The 26,906-nt window shown below is 39.3% G+C and overlaps 1 protein-coding gene across 2 annotated transcripts in view; it reads right to left on the bottom strand.

The window, feature by feature from the left end:
* The window catches only part of Kdm1a (lysine demethylase 1A), a 50,748-nt gene that overhangs the window by 8,828 nt on the left and 15,014 nt on the right, over positions 1–26,906 (bottom strand). Inside the window, exons 3-11 of one of the 2 annotated variants that reach the window (XM_021631466.2) lie at positions 22,885–22,944; positions 17,846–17,979; positions 13,665–13,743; positions 12,458–12,550; positions 11,618–11,724; positions 9,689–9,770; positions 8,593–8,687; positions 1,378–1,520; positions 782–872 (exon numbers count right to left, since the gene is read on the bottom strand). In XM_021631466.2, the coding sequence (XP_021487141.1) occupies positions 782–872; positions 1,378–1,520; positions 8,593–8,687; positions 9,689–9,770; positions 11,618–11,724; positions 12,458–12,550; positions 13,665–13,743; positions 17,846–17,979; positions 22,885–22,944 (884 nt within the window). The remainder of the gene's footprint in view (positions 1–781; positions 873–1,377; positions 1,521–8,592; positions 8,688–9,688; positions 9,771–11,617; positions 11,725–12,457; positions 12,551–13,664; positions 13,744–17,845; positions 17,980–22,884; positions 22,945–26,906) is intronic. The other variant, XM_021631467.2, reaches the window with a different exon arrangement.

Genomic DNA, 26,906 nt, shown 5'->3' with positions numbered 1-26,906 from the left:
TGTTATTATTTTGCTTTTGAGACAAGGTCTCTCTATGTAGCCCAGGTCTTAAACTTATAACCCCTCGTGCCTTAGCCTCATGGGTGTTGAAACCATACAGTTTCACTACCATGCCCCAGCTTTGTTTCTTTTTTCAAACATGTAAAATCACTACAGGTCAAATCACTACACAAAGAACCTTCTGTGATCATCCCTACCATTAATCTTTTCAGACACCAACCCGGTCCACAGATGTCTGCCAAATGGCAGTTCTCCAATGACTCTTCAATTCTTGCCACAGTGGGTGGGTGGGTGGGTGGGGCAACCCTGGAGCTTCTAGTATGACAGGAAGCCTAGCAAAAGTAAGGCCCCTGCCCTTCCCCCAGCTGATTAACCATTTCTCCCTAAGCTGATGACTTTTGCAGTTGGTAGCATAAAAAGAAACCTACAACTGTATCTAAATAATCTGGAACCTGGAACTTGGTGGTGACTAAGCTCTCAGTTGGAATGGAGAATGGAGGTAGAAATGTTGGCATGTGGAGAGAAATAATGATGGCAATAAATGGACTAACTTGGTCTTCTTTATCAACTTGTCCCTCAGTACAGATGACCTTGCTCTAACCCCAGACCTCAGCACAGGCACTGTACCGACCAACTGCAGTTCGTAAGGATGAGGAGACACAGCTGGGCAACTCCCCTCCATGGAGTGGAACTTCAGCAAGGCCTTTAACATGTCTAAGCTAAAGGAATCCCCTTGTTTTAGGCTTTCTGGGCTATGGAAACAGTGAATGCAGAGTCCTACCTTATTAAGAAGTTCCTTCAGTTCCTCCTGAGTTTTTACTATCTTCTTCCAATGTTCAATCTGCTCATCTTTGACATGCTTTTCTTGTAGTCTGTAAGAGACACCACATGTGGCTGCAAAGCCAGCACTACAGCACGAAATGGGTACCCAACCAAAGTGCCAAGGGCCACTGATGTCTAATATCCAGACAAAAAAGTTAGCTGCTAATTTATTACCTGGCCTACAGGATAAATTAAAATGCATTAAGTGTTGCATTTTACAACTGAAAATGGCCTTGGGAATCTCTAAGTATTTTAAATGTTTTACTTTGAAATTCACTTTGTTATTTTTATTTCATGAATGTTTGCTTGACTGTGCACCAGGTACATACAGTTTCTTGAGAGGCAGGAGGCAAGGGGTTATCAGATTCTCTGGTACTAGAGTGACAGACAGTTATGAGCTGTCATGTGGGTGCTAGGAACAAACCCAGGTTCTTTGAAAGAACAGCCACTGCTCTTAACCACTGAGCCACCTCTCCAAGTAAGACTTATGAAAAACTTAAATAGCAATCTGTAAATGGAATTCACCATACAATAAACAGTTTAAAAAGTACTTACTGAATGACAACCTCCAACGCCTGGCCAAGGGATACAGGTTTATTATTGAGGACGTTGAAATCTAACTGGTGACTAAGGTAAGAGGTGGCTTCTAGCAACCGGTTAAATTCTTGTTCTACCATTTCATCTTTCTCTTTTGGAACCTGCAAATATGAAGTATAGCAGAGTTAGTCCTTATAAAACCAAGCACAGTCATCCATGAACACACAAAAATGTTCTACAAGGTTAGAGGCCAAAATATGTGTTTCAAAGGAAAACCTTTGAGGACAATGATTTGACTTTTTCTATGAAGTGGTTAAGTCCATTTAAATGAGATATGAAATGTTTCAGACCTAAAATAGTTCCCTCTCTCCTACTTGTTCCCTCAGAGTTAAGACTCAACCTACAGTAACAGCCACAAGACCTGCATTGGCACTGGCTAAAGTTATATGAAGCACAAGGTGCACTGAGCTAAGCTGGGCTGACATGCAAAGGACACACTAGGAAAGTCCCAGAGAACAAAGACTATGATCACACACCTGAAGAACTTAAAAGAATAAGAGCAAAATGGGAAAAGAAGAGGCTCAAGTTATCCGCTCAAAGATGAAAGAACTTCAAAGGACAGGGACTACAGAAGTAAGATTCATGGTATTGACAATAACATCATCACCTTTCTCTTATACATGGTAATAATGGATTCTTAGTGTCAGAAGCCAATGTCAAACTCTTAGACAGTGACTAACTCAGTCAGCAGAAGGTCTGGAGCTTTGCTGTGGCAGAGGAAGGGACACAATGCAAGGCAGTCCTCTAGCTCATCAAGACCATTCTATTAAGTCTACTGACAGCATCAGTTCATTAATACCATTCCTCTTTCACATCTTAGTTTTGTCCCAGAGTCAACAGAGCATGCCTAAGCACCTTTTGCCAGGGTACTGTCTGAGAAATGGGATTTAAAATCGTACTTCACTTTGCAATCAACCTGTAACAGGGAACAAGAAAACAAAGCACGAAAAGAAGCTCTAGTGAGCAGCAGCTCATGTTTGTAGAACGTGATTACTGACAAGAGCTCCACAGGACCAGGCTACCTCTTACTTCAATTTCAAACTTGCAAGCAAACACAGGGATAAAGCACTCGACCATACCCCTCATAGCTAACTCCTTGAGATGGGCCACAAGGTGGCAAAGACGACCTGTCAAATGGGTAACTTTTACTAAAATAGAAGGGGGAAAGGGCCAAAGCAGCTCTGCTTTGGATCTGTGAACACAGCAGACACAAGTGACAAAGTCATGCTTAATGCCTCAAGGAGAGAGGAGGCTCTCACAGAGAATTAGCTATTCTCAGCCTAAAGGAAATCTAAACTCCAGTAATCTCATTTGTGTAGAGAAACAAGGTAGAGAGAGAACCAGGCTTCAGACGCTTGGTGCTTGGTGTCATTTATGCATTACTGTAGTCTCTGGAGCTGGCTGACCCATCTCCACAATGAAAGAAGAGCTCTTGGTGATGGTCCTGCTTGCTCTTACTGCACTCTTGTCATGAATTTCATTCTTTTTCTCATCAGCTACCTTTTCTAAAGATGTGATGGCCATGCATAGAGTAACTCAAAATGAAATTCGACTAGGAACTTGCCATTTCCAGTGCAAGCCTGCAATGGTGCTACAGAAGATGGTTCTAGCACTCTACAATTAACTCTTTTCAAAAGGGAAACAATCACATTTCCATATAAAATCCACTCGCTCTGCAATGCTAACTGCAAGACTGCTTTTCCTGATGTGTTTCTACCTAGGTTTCTAAAATGCCTCACAAGAGGATGCTCTAGCAAAAGGGACTAGATCACATATGCCTCTACCATGACCAGACTGTGTCAAAACAGAAGAACGAAAATGGGACAGATTAAAGCTCTTCTAGTGCCAACTAGACGGCTTGCTTCAGACACGCTTTAATCTCTGTGGTTAGGGTGACAGCCACATCTGGGAGTTCATACTGAGAAACACCCAGCACTCAAGAGTCAGTAAGTGAGTCTAGGGTGTGTGGTAGAGAAATATTTAAAGGGACACTGTCAAGGTTGGAAGGACCAAAATGACCTTTTGTTTCTTCCCTCTATTTCTGAGCAGCTTGATTCATTACACTTCCCCCTCTCCCACCCAAACTCCCCACAAAAAAAGCAAAAAACAAACAAAAAAAACAACTGATGTTTTACATGCGCTTTCAATGACAAAAACTCAAACAGCACCAGCCCAACATATAGGCGCAACTCTACAACAACAAACCAGTGTGGATGTGTGATGGAGAGGATCATTGAAAGGAAAAGATTTAAGTGTTAAGCTTTTAATGGTTACTGTAAACAGTGAAGAAAATGATTTGAAAAATTATGAAAAAAATACCTTGACAGTGTCCTTTTAACCAGTGCAGCAGAGGGAGAAATAAACTGTAAATAACAGCCCAACAGCCACGTCAAGTTTAGTTTTGTATGACAGCAGTAAAATCAAGGCTTTACACATACAGCATGACAGAAGCATTCTGTTAGCTTAGAAGCTCCAACCACTGGAGAAATAAGGAACAGACTGTACAGAGACCAAAATGGGAAAGTCAAGGCACAGAAATGCCAGGGATAAGGGGTCAATTTAAAAAAGGCAGGGAGGGTGTGTGAAAAAGCAGTGAAGAACAAAAGCAAAACTCAACTAAAAATAACAGAAAACACAGAACAGTAACAACAACAACAAAAAAATCAAACAAATAAAACTCAAACCAAAGAAATACTGACTGCCACGTTTGACTGACACCAGATGACAAGACTGCATGTCCAGTACCCACTTAGACCCAAGGCTCAGCTTTCTGAGGTATGCGAGGCAGCTGGCAACCAGGCCCTTCCATTTCTGCCCAGGTGAGCAGTTACAGCCAGGCTGTCGCTGCCAGTGCAGCCAGGCTGAGCGCTGAGGCTGTTAACTCAACACAGGTGTCCACTGGCAAACCAGTGCTCATCAGGGGAACCCAAATGTGTTTTTAATGCATTTAAATACTGAATCCATTGCTAAAAGGCTAGATACAAATGCTCTAGTTTACATATCCAACAATTAAAAGTATTAGTAAATGACTACCCTAAATACCTCCAAATGTTCAGGGTTCCAAATATTTTGTTCCCTCTGGTTAAAATCTTTGGATTCTGTTACTTCTAGAATTATGGAGCTATTTCTCCAAAGGAAAACTCAGGCTATACAGGATGGATCTTCATGCTCTCTGTACCCACACATACCCTTAAACTGTCACTGTCAAGACAAACACTGAAGCTCAACAGCAGAGCTGCCCATGTAGGACCACAGAGGATAGTGGGGTACTGGTTTTAATAATTTAACAGCAGGCAATGGGAAAATAAGATGCTTAAGTCTTATTTTAAGATGCCCACCACACAAACTGAAGACCTGAGTGCAGATCCTTAGCATTTAAAAACATAATCCAGTGCAGGGGAGGCAGAGACAGGAGGATCCCTGGGGTTTACTGGCCAGCCAACATAGCTCAATCAGTGCGCTTCAGGTTCCGTGAGAGATCCCGTCTCAAAAATAACATAAAGAGTCAGAGGGAGAGTGTACATTTATGTACACTCACGCCCTTCAAACACATAAATAAGAACACACATACAAAACAAACAGTAACAACAAACAACCTATTAGAATATATGTGGCCAGGTATAGAGCTGTGTCCTTAGGCAAGCAGCACCTGTGATATCCATAACCTTCTCACTGTTTTGGTTTCTCTGTATAGCCCCAGCTGTTCTGGAACTCGCTATGTAGACCAGGCTGGCCCTGAACTCACAAAGATCCACCTGCATCTCCTAAATTCTGAGATTAAAGGCATGCACCATCATTTCTGGTGATAACTGTGTAACTTTCAATAATTGCTGGCCTTATATAACATGGCAAAATTATTCTTCGTGTGCTAACAACAGAACCATCAATTTGCTCTCCTCCTTTGTGGTAAGCAGAACTGAACCGCAGACCACTGACTGGGCCACATACATTGCTGAGTCTTTTTCTTTTGAGACAGGGTTATCATCTTCCTGCCTCAGCCCCCTAAGTAACTGCAATTATAGGACTGTAACACTGTGGAAGGTAAATTTTGACTGAGGCTATACACAAAGAACATACAATCTCATTTCTTAAACAGCTAAGAAATCTCAATGGCTGAGTAATTTCTACTAAGTGGGCCAAGGGAAACTATTTTAGGTGTTTCTGTCTGTTTGTTTTTAGGGTTTTGTTTGTTTTTTGAAACAGAGTCCCTATTATGTAGCCCTGGCTGTCCTGGAACTCACTCTGTAGACCAGGCTGGCCTTAAACTCACAGAAATGCACCTACCTCTGTCTGAGTGCTGGGATTACAGGCAGAAAAGGAGTTATTTTAAAGTTATCTGAAGAGGAGATTTAGCAGACAGCCACACAGGCAATCATGGTGCTGCACACACCCACTCATCCTGCCCCACCTATTGCCTGAGAAATCAGGCAGGTGTAACAGATCAAAATGGGAATCTGAGCTAGAAGACCAGGAACAGACTAGTTCTCAAGTACTACCAGCAGTGGCTTCAGGGAAATACATGGGAGACATAGTTTTCCTGCAAAATGAGAAATTACTGACCCACTTAACTTCAACTTCTAAAACTACAAAGCATCACTTATAAGTACAAACATATGCAAACAGTGTTCTCTATGCTTGTGTCTACAGGTCAGCAGCTCTGCATTCTCAGTAAGCTGTACCACAGCAGACAGAAAAACAAATTCATGTCGCTTCCTACACAGAGTTACACAACAGGCAAGAGAAACTAAAGCTATGAAGAATTCTTTTCAAAAATAAAATGCCTAAAGAACCATCACTTGGCTATAGCACCAAATACTAATAAATGGACTTTGGGGGGAAAAACACACCCTAGGCCAGAGAGATGGTTCAGCAGTTAAGAGCACTTGTTGCTTTTGCAGAGGACACAGGTTCAATACCCAGCACCCACATATATTTCACAACCATCTGTAATTCCAGAACCAGGGGATCCAATACCCACCCTGTTCTGTCTTTCCTGGGCAACAGGTACACATATTATGCACAGACATACATGTAGGCAAAAACCCAAACACATAAAATAAATAAATCTAAAAAAAGAAATGGGAAAAAATGGAAAGAATAACCATAAGCATTCAAACCATTGAATGCTTCCCAAAGGGCTGGACCTCAGATAGGCAGCTTAAGCCAGAACATAATGTACAACTTTCTACAGTATAACTGACAGCATATACCTAAGTTATTATGCTGTTTATCTTATCCCATATTGTAACAGGAGAGATTGGTGACCATCCTTAGGGAGAACTTGCTAGTGGGTATATTATTTTAAAATGTTTAAAACAAACAAACAGTGTCACATAGAAATACAATCTCCAATAACAAAACCCCACAAAATGAACAGCACTAACTAAGCTCTAAGGATCAATGATACAGCAAATGCCTAGAAGCACGAAGGCCTGGATCCCCAACACAGGAAACACAAAAATGAAAGTATTTTACTAGCTCAGGTAAGCTGTGCTAGGTTGCACAAGTCTGTTATCTCAGCACTTGGCAGGGTCAGGTAGCGGACTCAGGAGCCAGTCACAAACAGAAGACCTAACACTAAGCGCAATTCTCTGTGCTCTTCACTTGTTGTCTCATTTCCTTACCCCAGCCAGGCTCTTTTCTGCTACTGACCTCAAAACCCATCTCATCCTGTCTTCCCCTGCTCCAAACTCCAGCCTGGCACCACACAGCAAGGCCTTGCCCTATACTGCAGTTTGTCTGCTTCACCAGGACAAGCTCATCCTTCTCTCCGAGCCCTCTCTACTCACCTTCCTCAGCCCCAATGTACAACCAGGGACTAAAGTCCTAAGCTGCACCCCGCAAATGTGCTCCCCCACTTTTTACCCTGTCCCACCAGTCGAAGTGACACCTTCTTGCCCCTTGGCTCTTCCGTAGCAATTGGCTCTATTTAATTAACCCTTGGCAAATCTGCCTCACTGAGTCCTGCTGAAAAGCTTCTGGGTGATAGATTCTTCAGACCATCTCTCCCCAAAGCAGAAACAGAACAAATGAAACAAACTGGGGAAACGAGAATACATTATAGTACTTTTGTAATATTCTCAAATTTCCATTACTAAAAATTGGAGGGGGTTATGGAAGTACCAGTAGACTGCAGCAGAAAACTGTCTTCACCTTTTATCCATTACCATCTTTCCTCAAATAATAAGCTAACCCCTGTTCTATCCCTTTGCTCTCATTCTCCTCGGCTTAATTTTTTAGGACAAGCCCTGGAAAGGAGTCTGGACATGTTGGCAGACACAACCCAAGGCATTTCCTGAGCATCAGCCTCTTTCTGACCTGAAGCCACTAGAACCCAAAGACAGCTAAGAGTGAATACAAGCATCACCTGAGATCATCACACAAAACTCAAGAGCGGGAGTTTGCCACTTTTGGTGACAATGGCTGAGCCGTGATATACACAATATATAGCAAACTTTTCTTCCTCAAAATACAAAGTTATCAATATGTTTCCATTCTCAGGCAACGGACCCTCATCCTGACAGGGAAGTTGGTCAAATTTCTACTAAACACAAACTTCTGATTTTTACTCATGCCTGCAAAATCAGGACTGCCAGGAACAGCCTAAGCCTGCCTGACCATGGCCCACCTACTCACATTTCTCAGAACAATCACCATGCTCCTGCTACTCTCACACCAAGGACAAGCAACTCCTAGGCCTCTGACCATAAACACTTTAACTTACCTCTCCTTCTGGGTTAAGTAACACCATTTGGCTATCTACTAGCCTGTCACAAGCCTGAGTCTATACACACAAAGCGAAGAGGTAGAGCACACGGAGCTAAAGCACACAATGAAGGCACAGCACAAAAACATAACAAATCAGATTCAGTTCCACAGGTCTCTCGAAAAAGTGGCCAGGGCCAATTAAGTGTGCAGCCAGCTTTCAGTAAATACCTATAAACAAATGCCTAAGCAGGCACATAAATTTGCACATATTATCACCCCTTCCTATAGCTCAGATAAACAAAACAGCCAGAAAAATGCCAACTGTTCCTCAGTCTTTATGTTCATGTCATGCTCACCTCCCTTCTCGATCTTACATTCATATCATGCTTAATAAATACATCCCCCTGAAATTATTTCCAACTGAACCAAAGATATTTTGAAAAGTTCTGTTCGTCATCAACTTACAGCTTGTCCATTGGCTTCATAAAGCGGGCACTTTTGCTTGATCTTGGCCAGTTCCATATTTACTTGCTTGCTGACAACAGCCATAGGATTCCCTCCTAGAAAACAAAACAAACAAAAACTCAAACATTCAGCCTATCCTTAAAGAAAGAAAAACCTCAAACTCAAATTTTCTTTACTCAAAACTTAAAAAAATGCTAAATTCAGCCTTGGTGGCCTATGCCAAGGCTGCAGCACTTTTGAGGCTGCCCAGGCTATGTAATGAGATACCCTGTAAAATAAGGGAGGCTGGGCGTGGAGCTCAGCGCCAGAGCTTGTCTCCCATTTTCAAGGCACTGAGTTGCACCACCCAGCAGCATTGGCAAAAGAATAAATGAATAAAACAGCTGAAAACGTAGGGTGTCAATTCTATCTTCTATTTTAAAAGCTCATAGAAAAACAAAACAAAACAAAACAAAACATGTAAGACCAACATAAAAATGTAAAATTGGCCAGGTGGTGGTACACACCTTTTATCCTAACACTCAGGAGGCAGAGGCAGGCAGATCTCTGAGTTTGAGGCCAGCCTGGTCTACAGAATGAGCTTCAAGACAGCCAGGGAAACCTTGTCTTGAAAAAACAACCATCACCTCAGGCTTGAGTTTAATTCCCACTGTGAGATAAGAGGGATTCATTTAATCTCTTTTGGCATTCATAAGGTAAAAGCTTTGGAGGTGGTAAGACAGATATAAACTTGAATCCCATGACTGAATCTTATTAGCCTTAAAAGAGGAAAGCCTAGAGGCACTTATACACTGTTTCCTGCTGTATAACCTGAACTACCCCAGACTAGCAGAAGAGGGCTATCAGATCACTGCCCCTTTAGCCTACTACCACAACTGTAAGAAAAGTTTCTTTCATTATGAGTTACCCTATCTGTGGTGTTTCCCTGTGACTCACCATCTGTCTGTGGTGTGTCCCTGCGACTGTGGTGTGCTTCTGACAAGGAAAACTAACTCAACACCCTAATGAGTATATTATAAAACCAACTATTGGTTTTGATGTAAGCTCTATCTTTCTAGTTTTAGATTGTGTTACAGTATCAAACTCAACTACTTACCTAGACCTGTCACTACCATGGCTCCAAGATCAGCTACATAGTTTCCTTTTCGAAATGTAGCAACCCGTCCACCTACACGATCCTGTTTTTTAGAAATCAAATGGTCAAAGTCATTTACTCTGTTTTAACCTTAATAACTCAACATACCAGGATTCAACCTTTCATAATATAAAAGGAAAAGCGTTATTTTAAGTTTACATGAGGTGCAATAGCTAGTATGTGCGGAAGACACACACCAGTGATCACCTGAAGGTGTAAGAAAGAAGGGCAGCAACAAGCATGAGCGTCAGAAGTGAAGTGACATTAAACACTGTGATAGCCATAAAGCTACACATACTATCCAGCTGTTCCAAATGCACAGGATGCACAAGGTCCTCTCAGAGAAAATATATGCTTATAAATTCCAACACTAAACACCGAATTTCTACCACCACGATTTGATGCTTGCACTGTAATTAATTACTACAGTTACTTATAAGAGCGGGAGGAGTGTTTTACCTGGCTAGTATTAAACTGGATCATTTGGTGAATAACTTCTCTGATAAATGTTCTCTCCCAAGCCACCTGATGCCCCGGAACCATTGTCTACTGAACATAACTGGTAACAATAGCTTTTACTCCTAAATAGGTCCAGGCTTATGTCTGGTTTGGGGAATAGAAAATATTACTGCTACCGTGATAACTTAAACCTACGGAAAATATCAAAGCACTTTGTAAACATCAGATATACAACAACAAAAAAAGCAGAACAAAACCTTACCAGTTAGATCATAATCCATGTAGGAAGGATCAATGACCTGCTATGCCTTCCTTTACTCTTACCACAGTACAGAGTACACACAAAAAAGGTCTATGAAGCTGAAAGGTTTTTTTAGGAACAGTATATGGAGAAAATAGTTTTTATTTCCCCATGCTCTATTTAAAAAGAGTATCTTGAAAAATTAACACATCATGAAAAGCAATTCTGAATGAACTATATATAACATTTTAATGATTATAACATTTTAATTTTAAAATGTTTAGGCTACTAAGGTTTCTTTCATTTTTTTAAATAAAAATCTTTAAGTTGCCAAAGGGTAAAACATGAAAAGAATTATTTATAAAAATCATTTTCATATCAGCTTCCTAAAGTTCCATACCATCACCCTTTCCACTTCTATCCTTTCAGCTTCTATTTTAAGATCCAGGAATAACAATGAGTACAATCAATTCTCTTGGCTTTATCTGGTCCTAAAAGACTGTGGCTACTGAGATAACTCATTTTCCCTGTCTAAATATCATCTCCTGCAAAGGTAAGTTTATGAATGCCCCAAATTAAAGAGCTAACTTTGGGGACTGGAGAGACAGCTCAGCGGTTAAGAGCACTGGATGACCTTGGAGAGGATCTGAGTTCAGGTCCCAGCACCCACACCGGGTGGCTCACAACCAACTGTAATCTAGCTCAGGAGATCCGATGCCTTCTTCTGACTCTTTGGGAACCTGTACTCACATGTGTATATATCCACACCCAGATGCAGGCATAAAACATGTAATTATAAATTCTAAAGCAGAGAAAAAGACAGTGACAAAGAGTGCTAATGTAAAAAAAAAAAAAAACCTGAAATTATCCATCCAAAGGACTGATGAATCCTTTATCATCAACACCACATACTCACTGATCACTTTCAAAAATTTATTGTCAAAAATACTTTAGTGCTTGAAATGTAGATCAGTGGTAGAGCATTTACTATGTACAAAGCTCTGGGTTTGATTCCCAGCACTAAACAATCATAAGTAAAAGCTACAGCAGCAACTTTATCCACCATACAGTGAAATCCTCTATCACACTAAAGAAATCAGTCTGGGTGAGCACAAATTCTCCAGTTCTTTACTTTGTAACAGGTCATGTTTCCATTAGGGGAGGATTCTAATCCCAAAGCCAACTCTTACCCTGGCTTCCAGGAGTGTGACATCCATCCCAAAACTCTGTAATTGTCGAGCTGCTGCCAAGCCAGAAACACCTGAGCCTATAATAATCACCTTTCCTGTCTTTTTAGCTAAAAGGGAGAAAAGAGAACAGAAATTACAGTATTTTGTTGTAGTTCAGAGTTTGTATATATTTTTTCTCTCACAAAAAATTCTGATTTCTTAACATAATGTCTTAAACAATTCAGTTACTTTCAAAGTGTAGAAACTGTAAAAATAACAAATGTCTAAAAGTTGTAAAACTTAATTCAAGGCTGTAACTTTATAAGCTAATTCACAAGCTTGAGTCCTGTTAGTAATCTGAAGCTCTGCAGGCAAACCTCTCAGGAAGGCCTGCTCAGAGCTGAACTAATGTGTGCGTCTCTGAAGAGCTGTACTTCTGTTTAAGTCAGTACTCCTTTCTAAAATTAACTTCTTCTAGAATATCTTTGTCACTTAGATCCCTGGCAGACATTATTTAAAAAAATGAAAAGGTCAAATATTTAGAAAGAAAAAAGAACCACAGAGGAAAGCCTCAAGAAAAAAAGAAAAAAAAAAAGGTGCTTGTATAACTACTTATATTTCTAGCATCTTTTAAATTCTAATTTAAAAACTGGAAATTAATCTTTTCCTAAAACCTTTTCAAACAGGAAATTCAGACAAATGTACATTATTTTTTTCTTCTAACTTGACTTAAAAGCTTGAGAATATTTTCACTAGTGGAAACTTATAAATAAAAGTAAAATGTCACCAGCACTTTTAATATTAAACACAGACCTAAAAGTATTACTAAACACTTAATTCATTTGGTGGGAAAGTCCTTACTTGGTAAGGGTTTTATCCTCTTATAGATGCCGAAGTTGATAAGTCCATGGCGCTCTAAGTAACTATGAACTCGATGGACAAGCACAGTATCACCTACAGAGTAAATTAAAAACACATTTATAATTCCAACAGTTTAAACAGAAAGCTCTTCTAACTCTTCTTTCTCCAACATGAAATCATCCTACACACAACTCATGTGACCCTTAATCATGTGATGTCTTTTGCAAACCATGTCATAGAACCATCAGGCTGTAACATAGCACAAAATGTTTAACATGGAAATTAAATTGGGGTGGGGGGTAGATTGCCATATAGAGAAAGTTTCATGAAGTTGAGGCTGGCCTCAAACTTGCTACATAGTTGAGGCTGACCTTGAACTACTGATTCTCCTGCTTCTATTCCTAGAATGTTTAGGTCATAAGCATGTGTCCACATATCTGGCTAAATTGGCATTTTAAAGATGGTATTACTGGGCTGGAGAGATGGCTCAGAGATTAAGAGCACTGTTTGCTCTTCCAGAAGTCACGAGTTCAATTCCCAGCAACCACATGGTGGCTCACAACCATCTTTAATAAGATCTGATGCTCTCTTCTGGTGTGCAGATGTATGTGAAGACAAAGCACTTATATACATAAAATATTTAAATAAGTAAACGTTTAAAAAAAAAGATGGTACTACAGGCTGGAGAGATAGCTCAGTGGTTAGGAGCACTGGCTGCTCTTCCAGGGGTCCTAAGTTCAATTCCCAGCAACCACATGATGGCTCACACCTGCATATAAAGAAATCTGATGCCCTCTTTTCCTGTGCAGACACATATATGTAGACAAAATACTCAACTACATAAATAAATCTTTTAAAAAGATTACAGATAAAATAGAGAACAAATCCTTTACAAGGTATGAACAATGTTCATATATTTTGGGAAAAACTTCCTAAGAATTTGTTGGTGGTAAACAGAAAGAAAAACAGATAACTAACTAATCAAATACCAAAGTATTCCATGGATCAAACTGAGACAATAGATCTGGAAAAGCATTTAGGAATCTCTCAAATGTATGCATCAATACAATTCACAGATCAGGAAAACAAACAAAAACCAAACTTTATAAACTTATAAAGGTCATTTCTGTACAACACAAGTTGAAATAAAATGTCAATAAGGCACCAGGCTCCTCAGGGAACTTCTCCTAACAAGCACAGTACTTACTGTTGTAAGGCGCTTCTAACTGTTGGAGGGTAGCTTCAAATGTCAGCTGAATCTTTGGGTTGTCCAACCACAACTGCAACTGTATTTAAATGACATAAGTTGTATTACCCATAGGCACACGTCCCCTAACCAGTTGTAAAATCACCTCTTAAATGTAAGACTTCAACTCTGAGTTTTTTATAATCATGTAAACAGTGAAGGTTATAGTCCTGACAAGAAAACTATTACTTAATGCAAAACTGCACCAAATTAGTGAATTATTGAAGCTAGAGGCTCTCTGGCCTCAAAAAGAAAAATTCCTAAATAACCAGTAGGGAACAGCCAGGATTTAACCTGGGGTTATGCAATTCCAGCTGCTGAGCAGATACAAACCACACTGTCACAGAAGCTCTAAAGTATAAATGAAGGCCCCTCAGTTTGAGTCGAACAACTACACGAATAGGTGGATGGGTCAGTGAAAAAACAAACATTTACTATCCCATGAGTCTAACTCTAAGGCAACCAAAAGGAGATATAAGACAGTATGCTCAGACGAGGTAAGATCTGCAGTGTGATAGTGAAGTGAATAGACAAGCTAGAGGAAAAGAATGGAGAAGCCCTCACATAATGGAGAGCTGGAGCAACTGACTACATAGCAGAGATACACGAGAAAATTAGAGTACTGATTACTGAAGCCAAGAAAGTAGTAATATGTTTAAGAAAGAAAAAAAGGAACAGACACTTCAAAGCCTGCAGATAAAGAATGAAAAGATTACAGCATAGTCAATAATTTTCAATGAGTTTAAAAAGAAATTCTCTCCAAAGTGAACACACACACACACACACTTACAAAAATCCAAAGCAGGATAAATATCATATTTAAGTTTTGATAAAAATTAGCAAACCCTGTTTTATAGATTAAGTTATAACCAAGGAGTTCATGTGGTTAGATTACAAATAAAACACTTACAAAGGGTATGACTAGAGCTATAAGGATACTCCACTGTTTGGAGGCCACAATCAAAAGATAGTGCAATTACTCCCATATACAAGGCTCAAGCTCTTTAACCTTCTTCTCACAGCTTCTTTTTCTTTTCATCCTAGGAAATAAAACTTGGGCCACAGTTTTTCCTCAATCATGCACAAGTCACAAGGTCAGGGAACAGATACAATCACTGCAACAGACTGTAGCCAGAAACTACAACACTAACTTGGACCAATCCTTCACCAAATCTTGACTTTGGGTCATAGTCAATGAACCAGAGAAGAGAGAAATCACAATTAAAACCATCACACAAGCCGGGTGCATATCTGTAATCCCAGCACTCTGGAAAGCAGAAACAGATCTTTAGGAGTCCAGGACAGCCAAAGCTACCCAGAGAAACCCTGTCTTGAAAAACCAAAAAAAAAACAACAAAACAAAACAAAACAATACACACACACAAAACATCACTCACATTTAAGTAAAAACACTCATCACATGAAACAAAACCAAAAAAGGCAATTTTATCTAAAAAATTTCCCCTAAAAGCAAATATTGATAGCTCTATATACCTGTTGATTCATTCAATCATGAGACAGATCAACTTTAAGATATATAAACTAAGACATTTCCATTCACTTAAATTACCCTGACTTTCCTATGTTTCAAACTCTCGTACAACTGACTTGTCATCTTCGCCATATAATATTTTGTGATCCAGATTTAGCAGTGGTTGTACAACCTAGTAGCCATATTAAAGAAGTAAGAAGGAACTAAAAGGCAAAACATGTTCAAGGTATCTTGGAGACATTCAAAACATGAGAAAGTCCATAAATACTTCAAGGAAATGATAGTATGCTGCAAATAACACCTTGCCCTCCCTCATACCTACAGAATTGTGTTTTGTTCTGAGACAGGGTCATTTATATAGTCTAGGCTAACCTTGAATGGCATCCTCTGCTTCAGGCTCCTGAATGGGACAGTTAAAGACAAGCCTACCATGCCTGATAGCTAAAGAAGTTTTGGTAAAGGACATTAAAAAAAAAAAAAATTAGAGCATACAAATGACTAATAAATATTTAAAAAGTCAGCCTCAACAACCTAAGAAAAAATGAGGTAGGTTTGGCTTACTGTAGCACAGCATCTTTTAATAACAAAAATAGGGGCAGGGCAATCAGTCTTTCTAGGTTGTTTTTGTTCTTTGAAACAGGGTCTCTCTGTGTCCTAGCTGTCCTGAAACTTACTATGTAGACCAGGCTGGCCTCAAATTCAAAGATCCACCTGCCTCTGCCTCTGAGTGGGATTAACCTGGGACTAAAGGTGTGCACAATCACCACCTGCCTTAGTTCAGTCTTTCTGGTAGATAGTCTGCTTCAAAATGCTAAAAATGTTTCTAACTTTTGACATTTTTACTCCAGCTATAACCACTATTAAAATGAGTCCTTTTCTCTTTGGATATTAAAAAAATATGTACACAAAGTTTTGGTTTTTACAAGCTGAGATTCTATATAAATGCACTAAGAATCATGCACATAGTAACATAAAACCACAACTAAATCTGGATCAAAAAATTCCATATAGCTAAGATGACAGGTCAGTTACACTGGAGTTTTGAAACACAGGAAAGTCAGGGTAATCTAAGTGAATGGAAATTCACTTAGTTCCCAACACAGAACTAAGAACGCATTAAAACCAGTCAGAGTTTAGTTACAGCAAAGTGAAGATGGAAGCTTAAGTTTCTAATAGTTAAATTATGATCCAACTATCAAAAGAAATATGAAGATATTAATCATTAAATCTAGAGGAAGTTAAACCAGATGACAAAACAGAAGGATGCAGCTTTAAAGGAGAAAGCAAAGTGATTGTATAGAGTAATTTCTATCTGGCTGGGGATACGGCTGGCTGGTAGAACGCTACTGATTGAACAGCCAATCTCCAGCACATCTCCCTAGCCCACCCTAAAAAGAGTTGAGACAAATTTTGTTTCAATGTAGATTTTTAATGTATTTATGAAGTATGAGAGGGAAGGAGGGAAGAAGGGAGGGAGGGAGGAGGAAGGAAGGAAGGAAGGAAGGAAGGAAGGAAGGAAGGAAGGGAGGGAGGGAGGAAGAGAGGGAAAGAAAATGAATGCAAACAGAATCCAACTTGTAGAAATGGAACTTTGTCCACAGTGGTCTCCAGTACCCATGTTGGAGGGCTCACAACCACCTGTAGGCCCAGCTCTATGACATTTAGGATACCTTTGGCCTCTATGGACTCCTGTATGTAACAGAAGCTTTTATTCACCGGCTTCAATAGTTGTCCTGGAGGCTTACTGCCTCTGTCCGCTAACCTAAGCCTATTGCTGGAAGCTTCTAGCCTCTGTACCATCTAACTTAGGCCTAGAATGTTTTCAGCCTCTGAGACTTACTGCTGAATAAGCTCAACACTTCTTGTTCTTATTGAGCTCTGGATTGGCTGGTTCAGCTCAGCTGCTCTGACTCAAACTCCTCTCCCAGCTGACTTATTCAATCTGATTTCTCTCTCAACCCCTGAATTGTTCTGCTTGGCCTCAGACTAACCCAAGCAATCTGCTCTAATCTCCTGTCTCCTCCTTCTCTGGCTCATTCAGTCTTTACCTGAGTTCTCTCTACAACCCATCTCTCTATTAGTGTTCCAGTAAAAAGTGACTCCTCTTTCTGTATTGCCTCTAAAGCAGCTTCTCTTTCCTCTCTCTTCTTGTGAAAGTTGGGTGTACCCTATTCTGTCAAATTATCTCTGATTTCTCACCTTTTTTGCCACTCAATTACACATCACTTTCAAACATGGGTGCTTCCTTCTACAAACTAACTTTACTTTCATTGTTTGGGATTAAAGTGTATCACTACACCTGGACCCAAGTTTCTCTTTACCTGAAACATGCTCTATACCAGGCTGGCCTTGATCTCAGATCTACCTGCCTCTGTTTCCTGGAGTTTTTTAAAAGCATGTTTATATTACAGGCAGATCACACAGACCTAGAAGGCATTTGTACGTGATCCCTTGCCAGAACAGCTATGTTCTGAATTAAAATTCCTCTACACCTGTATTCACATGCAAGTACCCATACAGGCATGCAAGCACGTACATACACACATGTACAAAATAAAAAACAATAAAAACAACCTTCTTAAATACCTAAAAGAAAAACAATTTATCTCAGACAATAGTTATATATGGAAAGGGAGGCATAGACACTTACTGTGCGGTTTCTGATGAACAGAAAAACCTTCTGTGTCTGCTGAGGCCCACTGATGATGTCTGGGAAACAGGCTGCTTCCTGAGAGGTCATCCGGTCATGGGGAAGTCTGCTTTGAAAAGCTGCACCCTCAACACCTAGCAAAGAAAGCAGAGGACCACTAGAACAGTGCATATGGGTGTAGCCTAGTGATGCTGAAACCTCAAACTGCTCTTCTGCCTGAAGAAAGCTGTAAAGCTTTGCCTATTCATACACTGATACTGCCTTCTGAAGTTGTTTTTTTTTTAATTTTGCCTCAAAAGTTAAAATTTCAGGTACTATTTCAAGCTTAACATCTCAAAGTTTAAAGTTTACTAATGAAATGACAACAAGCCATTTAGAATATTTTCTACCATCAACCAGGTAAAACTGAATTATATTCTAATTGAAATGAATATCACAGATACCATACAATAAAATTTAAAGAACAAAACAAATTAAAGGAAAAGTATGCTAATAGAGGCCAGGAGTAAAAAATGTAGTCACAAGCCTTCATTTGAGATTGCAGCATGAAATGGAAAAGTTGAAAGCTGAAAACTCAAAAACAGAAAAATACACACCTCCTCAAGAGCAGACTGAATTAGCCCTCATTATCTAGTGTTGCCAAGCGGGCAGAAAAATTAAGCAGACTGTAACAATTAAGTCAGAAGACAAGCAACTTACTTTTCTGTCAGCAGCATTAGAAATGCCTGACACCACACACGGAGACACTGCTAGACAGACTGTGTGACAAAGTGTAATACTACACAAATGAGTTATCCTAAAATTACTTAAATTTGGCTTTTAAATATTTTATAAGCTTGTAGGTAAACTCATCTTTGTAAAGGGTTCCTGGGGAAGGCAGGTGCATGCCGGGGTTACAGCTCAAACACCTCAAGAACACTACAGCAGCCCCTGAATAGCCAGACAGGCCTGAGTGCAGCTCTGAAGGCATGTGCTTTGCTATGCTAGCCCTAGGTCCAATCCCCAGCAAACTTCCACTCCAGAAATAGAAGGACAAGAAAGGGTACAATTTTAGAGTTTCTGAATTCAGTATCATAAAGTATTACAGTAAGTAACAAAGCAAAACAGAAGTACCCATATATAATATTTAAAGGTCACAAAACAAGAATTTGGAAGCAATGACAGAGGGTTTAGTAAAGACTAGAAGTAAAAGAACACAGCAGGTACAAATTCAACTTGAAGACTATAGCTACTCCACTAAGTGATGTTTTCACAAAGACATTAAATGACAATCACTACTTGGTGAAATCAATAGTTAACAAAAAGGCCAAGTAAAACTGCCCAGTGCTGACAGAGGCCACACATTAAAACATAGCTGTTCTCAGAGAGACGCTCTATCCACCACTAGCTGTAAGAGCAAAAACCCTGTGTTCCACATTACTAAATAAAACCAACAGTCCTTTATTTAACTAACTCCAATCTAAAATCAAAAGCTGTCAGAAAAATTAAATATCCCTTAAGAGAGAAAAATAAGAGCTATACTGTTGCAGATGGCGTGTGCTATTACTCAAGGAGGAAGTGGTGGTGAAGGAGGTGCTAATAGGAGCAGACATTTTCCAAAATTATACAGCTTTGATGTTCCTGACCCCGGCCCCAAATCAAATGAACAAAAACCAGACTCTAAAATATTTTAAATGCTAATAATGACGTTATCTACTCATTAGTGTTTAGTGCCCAGGCCAAATACTTAATAGGTTATAGTTCATGTATGTACTATTAAAAATAATGATAACTATTAAATCCCCACTTAAACTCCATTTCCAGCTGACCATAGTGGTACATGTCATAATGCCAGCACTTCAGAAGCTGAGGCCAGCCAGGAGAATCATAAGTTTAAGGTCGACTTGGGCTATCTGGCAAAACCCCACCATAAACCCAAACGAAACAGCAACAAAACTCTTCTTTGGCTTGCCTAAAATATTTTTCTTTCTTAGCTATACTGTATTATGTCTTAGCTTAAAAGTGGTCAATTAAGTAACACTTCTACTAAACGAGATTATTTTTCGACAGAAGAAAAAACTGTGGGGAAAAAAAGCCCCCCAAAATTTCATGACATTTGGTTCCAAGGTGCAAGTGTTCTTGGGGAAAAACAAACAAACAAAAAAAAACCAGATACACCTGGCTAACTGTGCACATCTGAGCAGTATGTAACAAGTGAGCTAAGTTATTTACTTTACCCAACAATTTCAAAGTACTTCTCCAGATCAGAAATCAAAAATGTTACACAAGTGCAATTAAAGAAACAAAAAACATGGTAATCAATACATAAGGAATACTGTTCCTTCACAGCTCTATCTTCCTTCTCTGTGACACCAAGTTCAAGTTGAAACGCCTCTAGGTCGTTCAATGAATGCTAAGCTCAGATCAGATCATGGGCATGTGTGGGCTGGTGCTGTCCTCCCTACTGCCAACAAATCAAACTTTCAGTAATCATCTTCTTTTTTTGTACTTACGGATAGATTATTATGTCAAAAAAATGAAAACCGTTATGAAAACTGGGCAAAAAGATTAAAAAACAAATCTAGATTTTTTTCAAAGAAAACAACAAAAAGTTAATTTGGCATAAACTGTCCAGACGCTAGTTCAAAATATCTTTCCTACAGGGTATTTACAGAATAAAGCAAGAGACCACTCTAGAAAATCCAACAACTCACACCAATCTCCTTTACAGGAACCTGCTGACCTGAATAATGTTGCTGTTTTTGGTTTGTTTGTTTGTTTGTTTGTTTTTAAATAACCAACAGTACGCAGAATTCAGAGGTAATCTGCACTTGGCTCTGGAATATAATTTTTACTTCTGTGTTTGGATACACTTTACACAATCTATTATTGCAGAACTTTACAAAGTTACAAAGCTGCTGTCTTAATTTTTTCAAAGCCTCGGGCTGTCTAACTTCGGTCCCATGTCCGCCACGCACACAGTTAGGTTCTAGAAGAGCCTTCCTTCCGGTCTGCAGTCACGCTGAACTACGATGTTCTGTCTCTCCATCTGATGCTGTTTCTAAGAACATATAAAATCTTTCTTTTTAAAGGAACAACCTAGACTTTGCAGGGTGGGTTAACTAGAAAGAAGGAAACAGGGAGGTAGGACTGTAAGTATTTTAAGCCACAAAATTATTTTGCTCTGATTTTTATGTGACGCAAATGGCATTTTGACTAGGGCTAAGTAACAGAAGTTAAGAGAATGGAGGCCACCAAGTATCATTTGCCTTTGCTTATTTTTTTTAAGGAGATAAATTAACTAGATTTCAGGCTGAAAGTGAAAACAAAAGTCTGATGGGGTCTACATGAAGACTTTTCATAAAAACCAACAGAGGCATATCAAATCCTACAGCAATTTTAAAATAAAAAGTAAAGACGGGGAGAAAAGCAAAGTCATGAGTTCTCATATTTACACTTTTTATTTTTATTTTGTGATCAATACACAGAAGTCTATACACTAAGAAGCAGGTCCCCGAACGCTCACTTCACAATACTGGTGTATTGCTAGACAATTAGTCACTAAGATTCACTGTGTTTCTTTCAGGCTCTCACACCTCAGAACAGGCATATACAACACATGTCTGAGGGCAGGAAGCTAGACAAGATGACCTCACGCTCCCATCTAGGGCTACAATTTAGGAGATACACTCCAACAAGTATCTTAGGAAATCAAGATACAATCCTGACAGCAAGAAATCCTCCAAGTTCCCTGGCTTCGTTTGGAGAAGAATGCCAACCGCTTAGGCATGTTTTCAGCTCTGGCCGTGCCATACCCTCAGCTTCTGAACACTGCAAGCTCTAACCCGCGAGAGAGCCGCTGCATTCGCAACATTCACCACCTTCTGGCAACGCCCAGAACCGCTCAACAGTCTCACATGACAGCCTGCTGTTATACCAGCAATACAACAAACTGTTTATTTAAGCCAAGAGAAACAGTTTCTAAAAACAAACAAAACCAACAAGAAAACTTGGTTTCCTTGAGATTAAAACTGTAGAGGTTGTTTCCAGTGAACTTTCAAGGACCATCTCCTGCGTCACTCAGTAAAAGCGTTCTCTCTGAAGGAGAAATGTGCTCCTCTGAGGTAAGCATGCACTGATGATTATTAACCTCTGGTCCTGGGCAGTAAGGAAAGATCTCTAGTTTGAACATTCCAAATCCCCTTGACTTCCAACCACCAACTGCTCATCTCTAAGGAACTACCTCTAATCCAAAATAAAACACAAACATATCCTGAGCCTGCTAGACACAAACTGCAACCGACAAGTACCTTAATTTAAAATGAGAGCCGACAGCCTTCAACAGTAATTTCTCCAAGTGTCTAAACAAACCAGCGTTGGGCACACGTGCACATGACACACGCACACATATGCACACATGCATGTACACCGACACTTCAAAGGACAAAAAGATGAAACACAAACGTGTTACTTCAGATTTTTGGAACAAGCTTAACTGTTCCAAATGATGGCCCTACAAATCCTTTACTTTTTCTTGGAAGTAAAATTCCATATTGTTTGGTCTGAAAAGAGAAAGCCCTGTGAATATCCCTTTTTAAAGGTAACTTCTACCCTAGAAACAAAATAATTCAACTGTAAAGTGATTACATACTATTAGTTGAGAAAAGTACCCAGCACCAACAATCATACCTATAAAAGGCGTCACTGCAGCCTAGTCCTAGAAGACCTTAGCACTGGGAAGACTTTCCAGTCCATGGTTTCTTATGTCTACTGCTAGTATTTCTCTTTAAAGGTCCCATTGATTCCCAAGAAAAGTACCCGCCATCTCCTCAAAAACATGAAGAATGGAGGGCTGAGATCGGCCTGAGGACTTCAACAGTCTGCTTGCCTTTGTTCTGGCTACACTTTCTCTACTTGACGCTACTCTGTCCTGTGGGTTACATCACCCCTGTGCTTCTGGCTACAATGAGAATACCATAGCCAAAAACACTTGCAAGCATCAATCGCTTCCTGACTTGGCGGCTCTTGCTAAAGTGGCAAGCATCTAATGCCACCCTCACCTGATGCTTGGCCGTCTCCATACCCTCCAGAACTGTCGTCTTGAAGTCCTCCTGCTTGCCCTGTGGAAGGAAAGAGGAGAACTCAGGGACCTTACTCCATAAATTAAGATAATATCTGGACATAAAGGCCTAATAGTTGGTGACTCAAGAATTTACCACCAACTAGTAAACCCGTATCAGAGAGCTCCTTCTGGAATCAAGGCCCATCATCTTTCAAAATCTGGTCAGGAAATTTCAACTTTACATGTTGATCCTTATTCAAAGGCAACAGAACAAAGTACATAGTATTTCTAATCCCTAAATTCTTGCTGCCAGTCTTATTTACTAAGTCTGGATAGGGATGGGAGACGGATTCTGATGTCCTTTAACTGACGGTTACTACACTGAGAGTGTCTGGCATGGGCTATACGACCTGAAATTGCAACAACTCAACATCAAGTCAAGTCTCTTGGTTTTCTATCTAAAAAAGGCAACAAGCAAATGACTGACAATCTTAGTAAAAAGTCCTGTCCTCATCAAAGCAGGGGATGTGACTAAAAGATTCAGCACCAAAAGTAGTTGTTTACCACGCACAGTAGATAGGACTGGACTTAATATTCCAGTGTTTCCTTGGTAAAGACAACATGTAGTCAGAGGCCAAGCTGCAGACAAAAGACTCAGGCAACATCCTAGGAGAATTTCTACCTTAAGCTATATACTAAGCCCTACTTTAAAAAAATTCTCGTCAATAGTACTTCGTAGAACTTCAAGAACCAAAGCTTTGAATTAATGACAAAATATCAACAAACTATCTTCTACAATCTATCACCAAGACAGACCCCATAAGCTTCCAGTCCCTGGTACACTGCAGGGATATCAGTGTGGACTTTGGAACTAAAAAAAACCACAATCATCCAGTTATCTAAACTTAAGCTTCATTAGACAATTTATTTTAAAATATTCCCACAACACAGCAGATTGATTATTCTACCACTGAGTTTGAAGGGAGCAGTAAAGTCAAACAATTATAGCCCTTACAAAAATGTTCCAAGACCTATGAAATTTCAAATGATATCTCCACTCTAAAGAATATTAAGAACAAGCAATGACTTTTGACAACACTATTAGAATGTGCTGGTAGATGGCAGACACTTGTTTGAAGATTATTTTCCTATGTTCTAAGAGAAGGTTCTTCGGCTTAGACAAGATATAATGTATATAACTTTTTGTTTAGAGCCCTTAGGAAACAACGCATAAGCATGATGAGAAGACGGAACTGCTAAACCCAATCTCCAAACTAATCTATAGTTTAAAAGCAGAAATGGTCACTCTTTTATTCCTAAGATAGTGTTGTAGTTTAACAAAACAAAACAAAAAACAGTTGTCATTGTTGGCTCATTACCCAACAGAACTACGGTAGATCTGAATATTAAATCTATATTTGGAAAAAGAAGAGTGGGCTCATACAGTAAAACACAGTTTAAGAACAGCATTAGCTATTCTCTTTCAAATGATGTTCCTGACTTGGCAAAAATGAAGTCTCTTTCTTGGATGTCCTGGACTCAAGCTTTGTAGACCAGGCTGGCCTCAAACTCACAGAGATCTTGCCTGCCTCTGCCTCCCTGAGTACTGGGATCACAGGCGTGTACCACCACACCCAGCTAAAGGAATGTTTTTATAGAGACATTTCACTACTTTAAAAAAAAAAAAAAAGCAAAAGCACATTTTTTGTTTGTTTTTGAGACAGGGTCTCACTATGCAGCCCTTGCTGTCCTGGAACTCAGTATGTATATAAGGCTGGCCTTGAATTCAGCGACTGCCTCTGTCTCCCAAGTGTTAGGATCAATGGCATGTGACATCACACTAGCTTACAAAAACACTTTCAACTGGCCATTGAGACCCATTTATTCCACCTTTTTTATTCCTATCATTTACCTTTCTACAACTACATGTCATACAATAAGCAAATTTGTTTAACCTACAAGTAGCTCGAGTCATTTTTCTATTATCAATGGTACTCAACAAAAAAAGATAAACTGTTTCTTACTCATGATGATTGTGCTACAGAGAATATGAACAAAACAAAGTAAAGTAGTCATTCTTGTTTCTGTTCTTAAAATCACGTTTAAAAAATTCCTATAAAGGCATTGAGCCGAGTAGTGCATGACTATAATCCCAACTACTTGGGAGGCTGAAGTAGGAGGATGCCAAGTTCAAGTGCTGCCTGGCCTACACAGCAAATTCCGTTTTTAAAAAGATACTGTTAACTGGTAAGAATATATAGGAGAAATTTAAAGCTGTCTAACACCCTGGAAATATTTTAAAAGGCTCTTTTATAATATTACAAAAAATTCAAATCCGAAGTATTACTTGGGTAAGTAAGACGATGAATGCAAAAGGTAATACACCTCAGGTAAGAACTGATGGGAAACGTCACTAGAACACGCTTAGTGAGATTTAGAAAGATTTGTCTACTGGCCTAAAAGTTTACTCTGTTTAGCAGTGAAAGGATGTGGTTCTTTTCTAACCATAATATACTTGTGGTATATTTACTCACTTTTCACAAGTGCTGAAAAGAATTCTTTTTTGCTTTTTTTAAAGATAAGATTTCATGTACCCATTTGCTATTGTATATGAAGATGACTGAATTTCTGAGCTACCTGTTGCTACCGTCCACGTGCTTGGACTACAGGCTTACACCACCACTGCACGAAGAGCAAGCACGCTACCATCTGAGCAACATGCCTAGTCCAAAGGGTGTTGTCTGCTTGCTTGTTCTGCAGCACTAGGAACTAGCCTTATGCCTCATCTGTGTATACAAATTATATTTACTGTGTTATACATATAGAAAACATTTTTTCTAATTCCTGACTCAAATTTTGGCTTTGGATGACAGAATTCAGATAAATAATGCTTTGTTTGTAAATTACCGTTTAGCAAATGTTATAAAAGCACAATTAATTGAAAATTATTATTTAAATTTGAATATATTTACCAAGAATTTACTTTTTTAAAGATGAAAATGTGTGAACATGACATTAAGATATGAATATTTTGCTCATTGATGTGAAACAGTATCTTCAATGCTAAGCAAGCATTCCATTGCCTTGTTATACCCCAGCCTGGATCATCTCTTTGTTTTCTAAACCAGGCTCTCATGTATTCCAGGCTAGTCTTGAACTTGATACACATCTGGGAATGGACCTAAACTCCTGCTTTCACCTCCCAAATGCTGCTGGAAAGCACTCTGCCAATTGAGTTACAGCCTCAGCCCTGCCACATGTCCTTAATGTTAGTGCTCTGGATGAACTCTCCTGAGACAGGATCTATACAATGTGATCCCCCTCTAAAAGTTTCAGTGTTGGGATTACAACCACAGGCTGGTCTAAATCTAGCTCATCATCTTCTTCATAATGTCACAGATACAGACACTAACAGCTTCCTTTCCATCCAGGTAACATATTTAACATATATAAAATATCTTATTCATCTGATCTGGGGGAGTCTCCAGACCTAAGCTTACATGTGAAAGCAAGCAAGCACAGTTATCTTTAGTAAGTACAAATTCAAGATAAAAAGAAAATAATTGTACTCGCTTCGCAGCACATATACTAAAATTGGAACGATACAGAAAAAAGAAAATACTCTAAAGCAACTTTTTGTTGCTTTTTTGCTTTCATCTTAACCACCATATGTGCACACAAGTGCACAAACATGCAAAAACAAACAAACAAACAAACAAACAAGCAAAACCCTCAACTCCTAGACTCATATGTGCACAACTTCTCCAAATCAAGAATCAGTCTTTGGTTAATCTTCTGTAACAGCTGTGGTACTGTCTCCTTCAGGGCTCCAGTTCCATCACTAGATGTTCCCTCCAAACATCCAAGGGACTATTTTTCTAACATCTTAAACCAAAGTCAGTGTTGACCTTCAAAAATTCAAATATATGGAGGTGAAAATGACCACTTTGCTGATCGCAAGACCTTCCTATTTTGACTAGTTTCTTGGAATTAAATTTGTATTTGTAACTTTTCTAAATA

Source organism: Meriones unguiculatus, chromosome 3 (genome assembly GCF_030254825.1).
Source record: "Meriones unguiculatus strain TT.TT164.6M chromosome 3, Bangor_MerUng_6.1, whole genome shotgun sequence".
Classification (NCBI taxonomy): domain Eukaryota; kingdom Metazoa; phylum Chordata; class Mammalia; order Rodentia; family Muridae; genus Meriones; species Meriones unguiculatus.
This window is presented reverse-complemented; position numbering and strand designations above follow the sequence as displayed.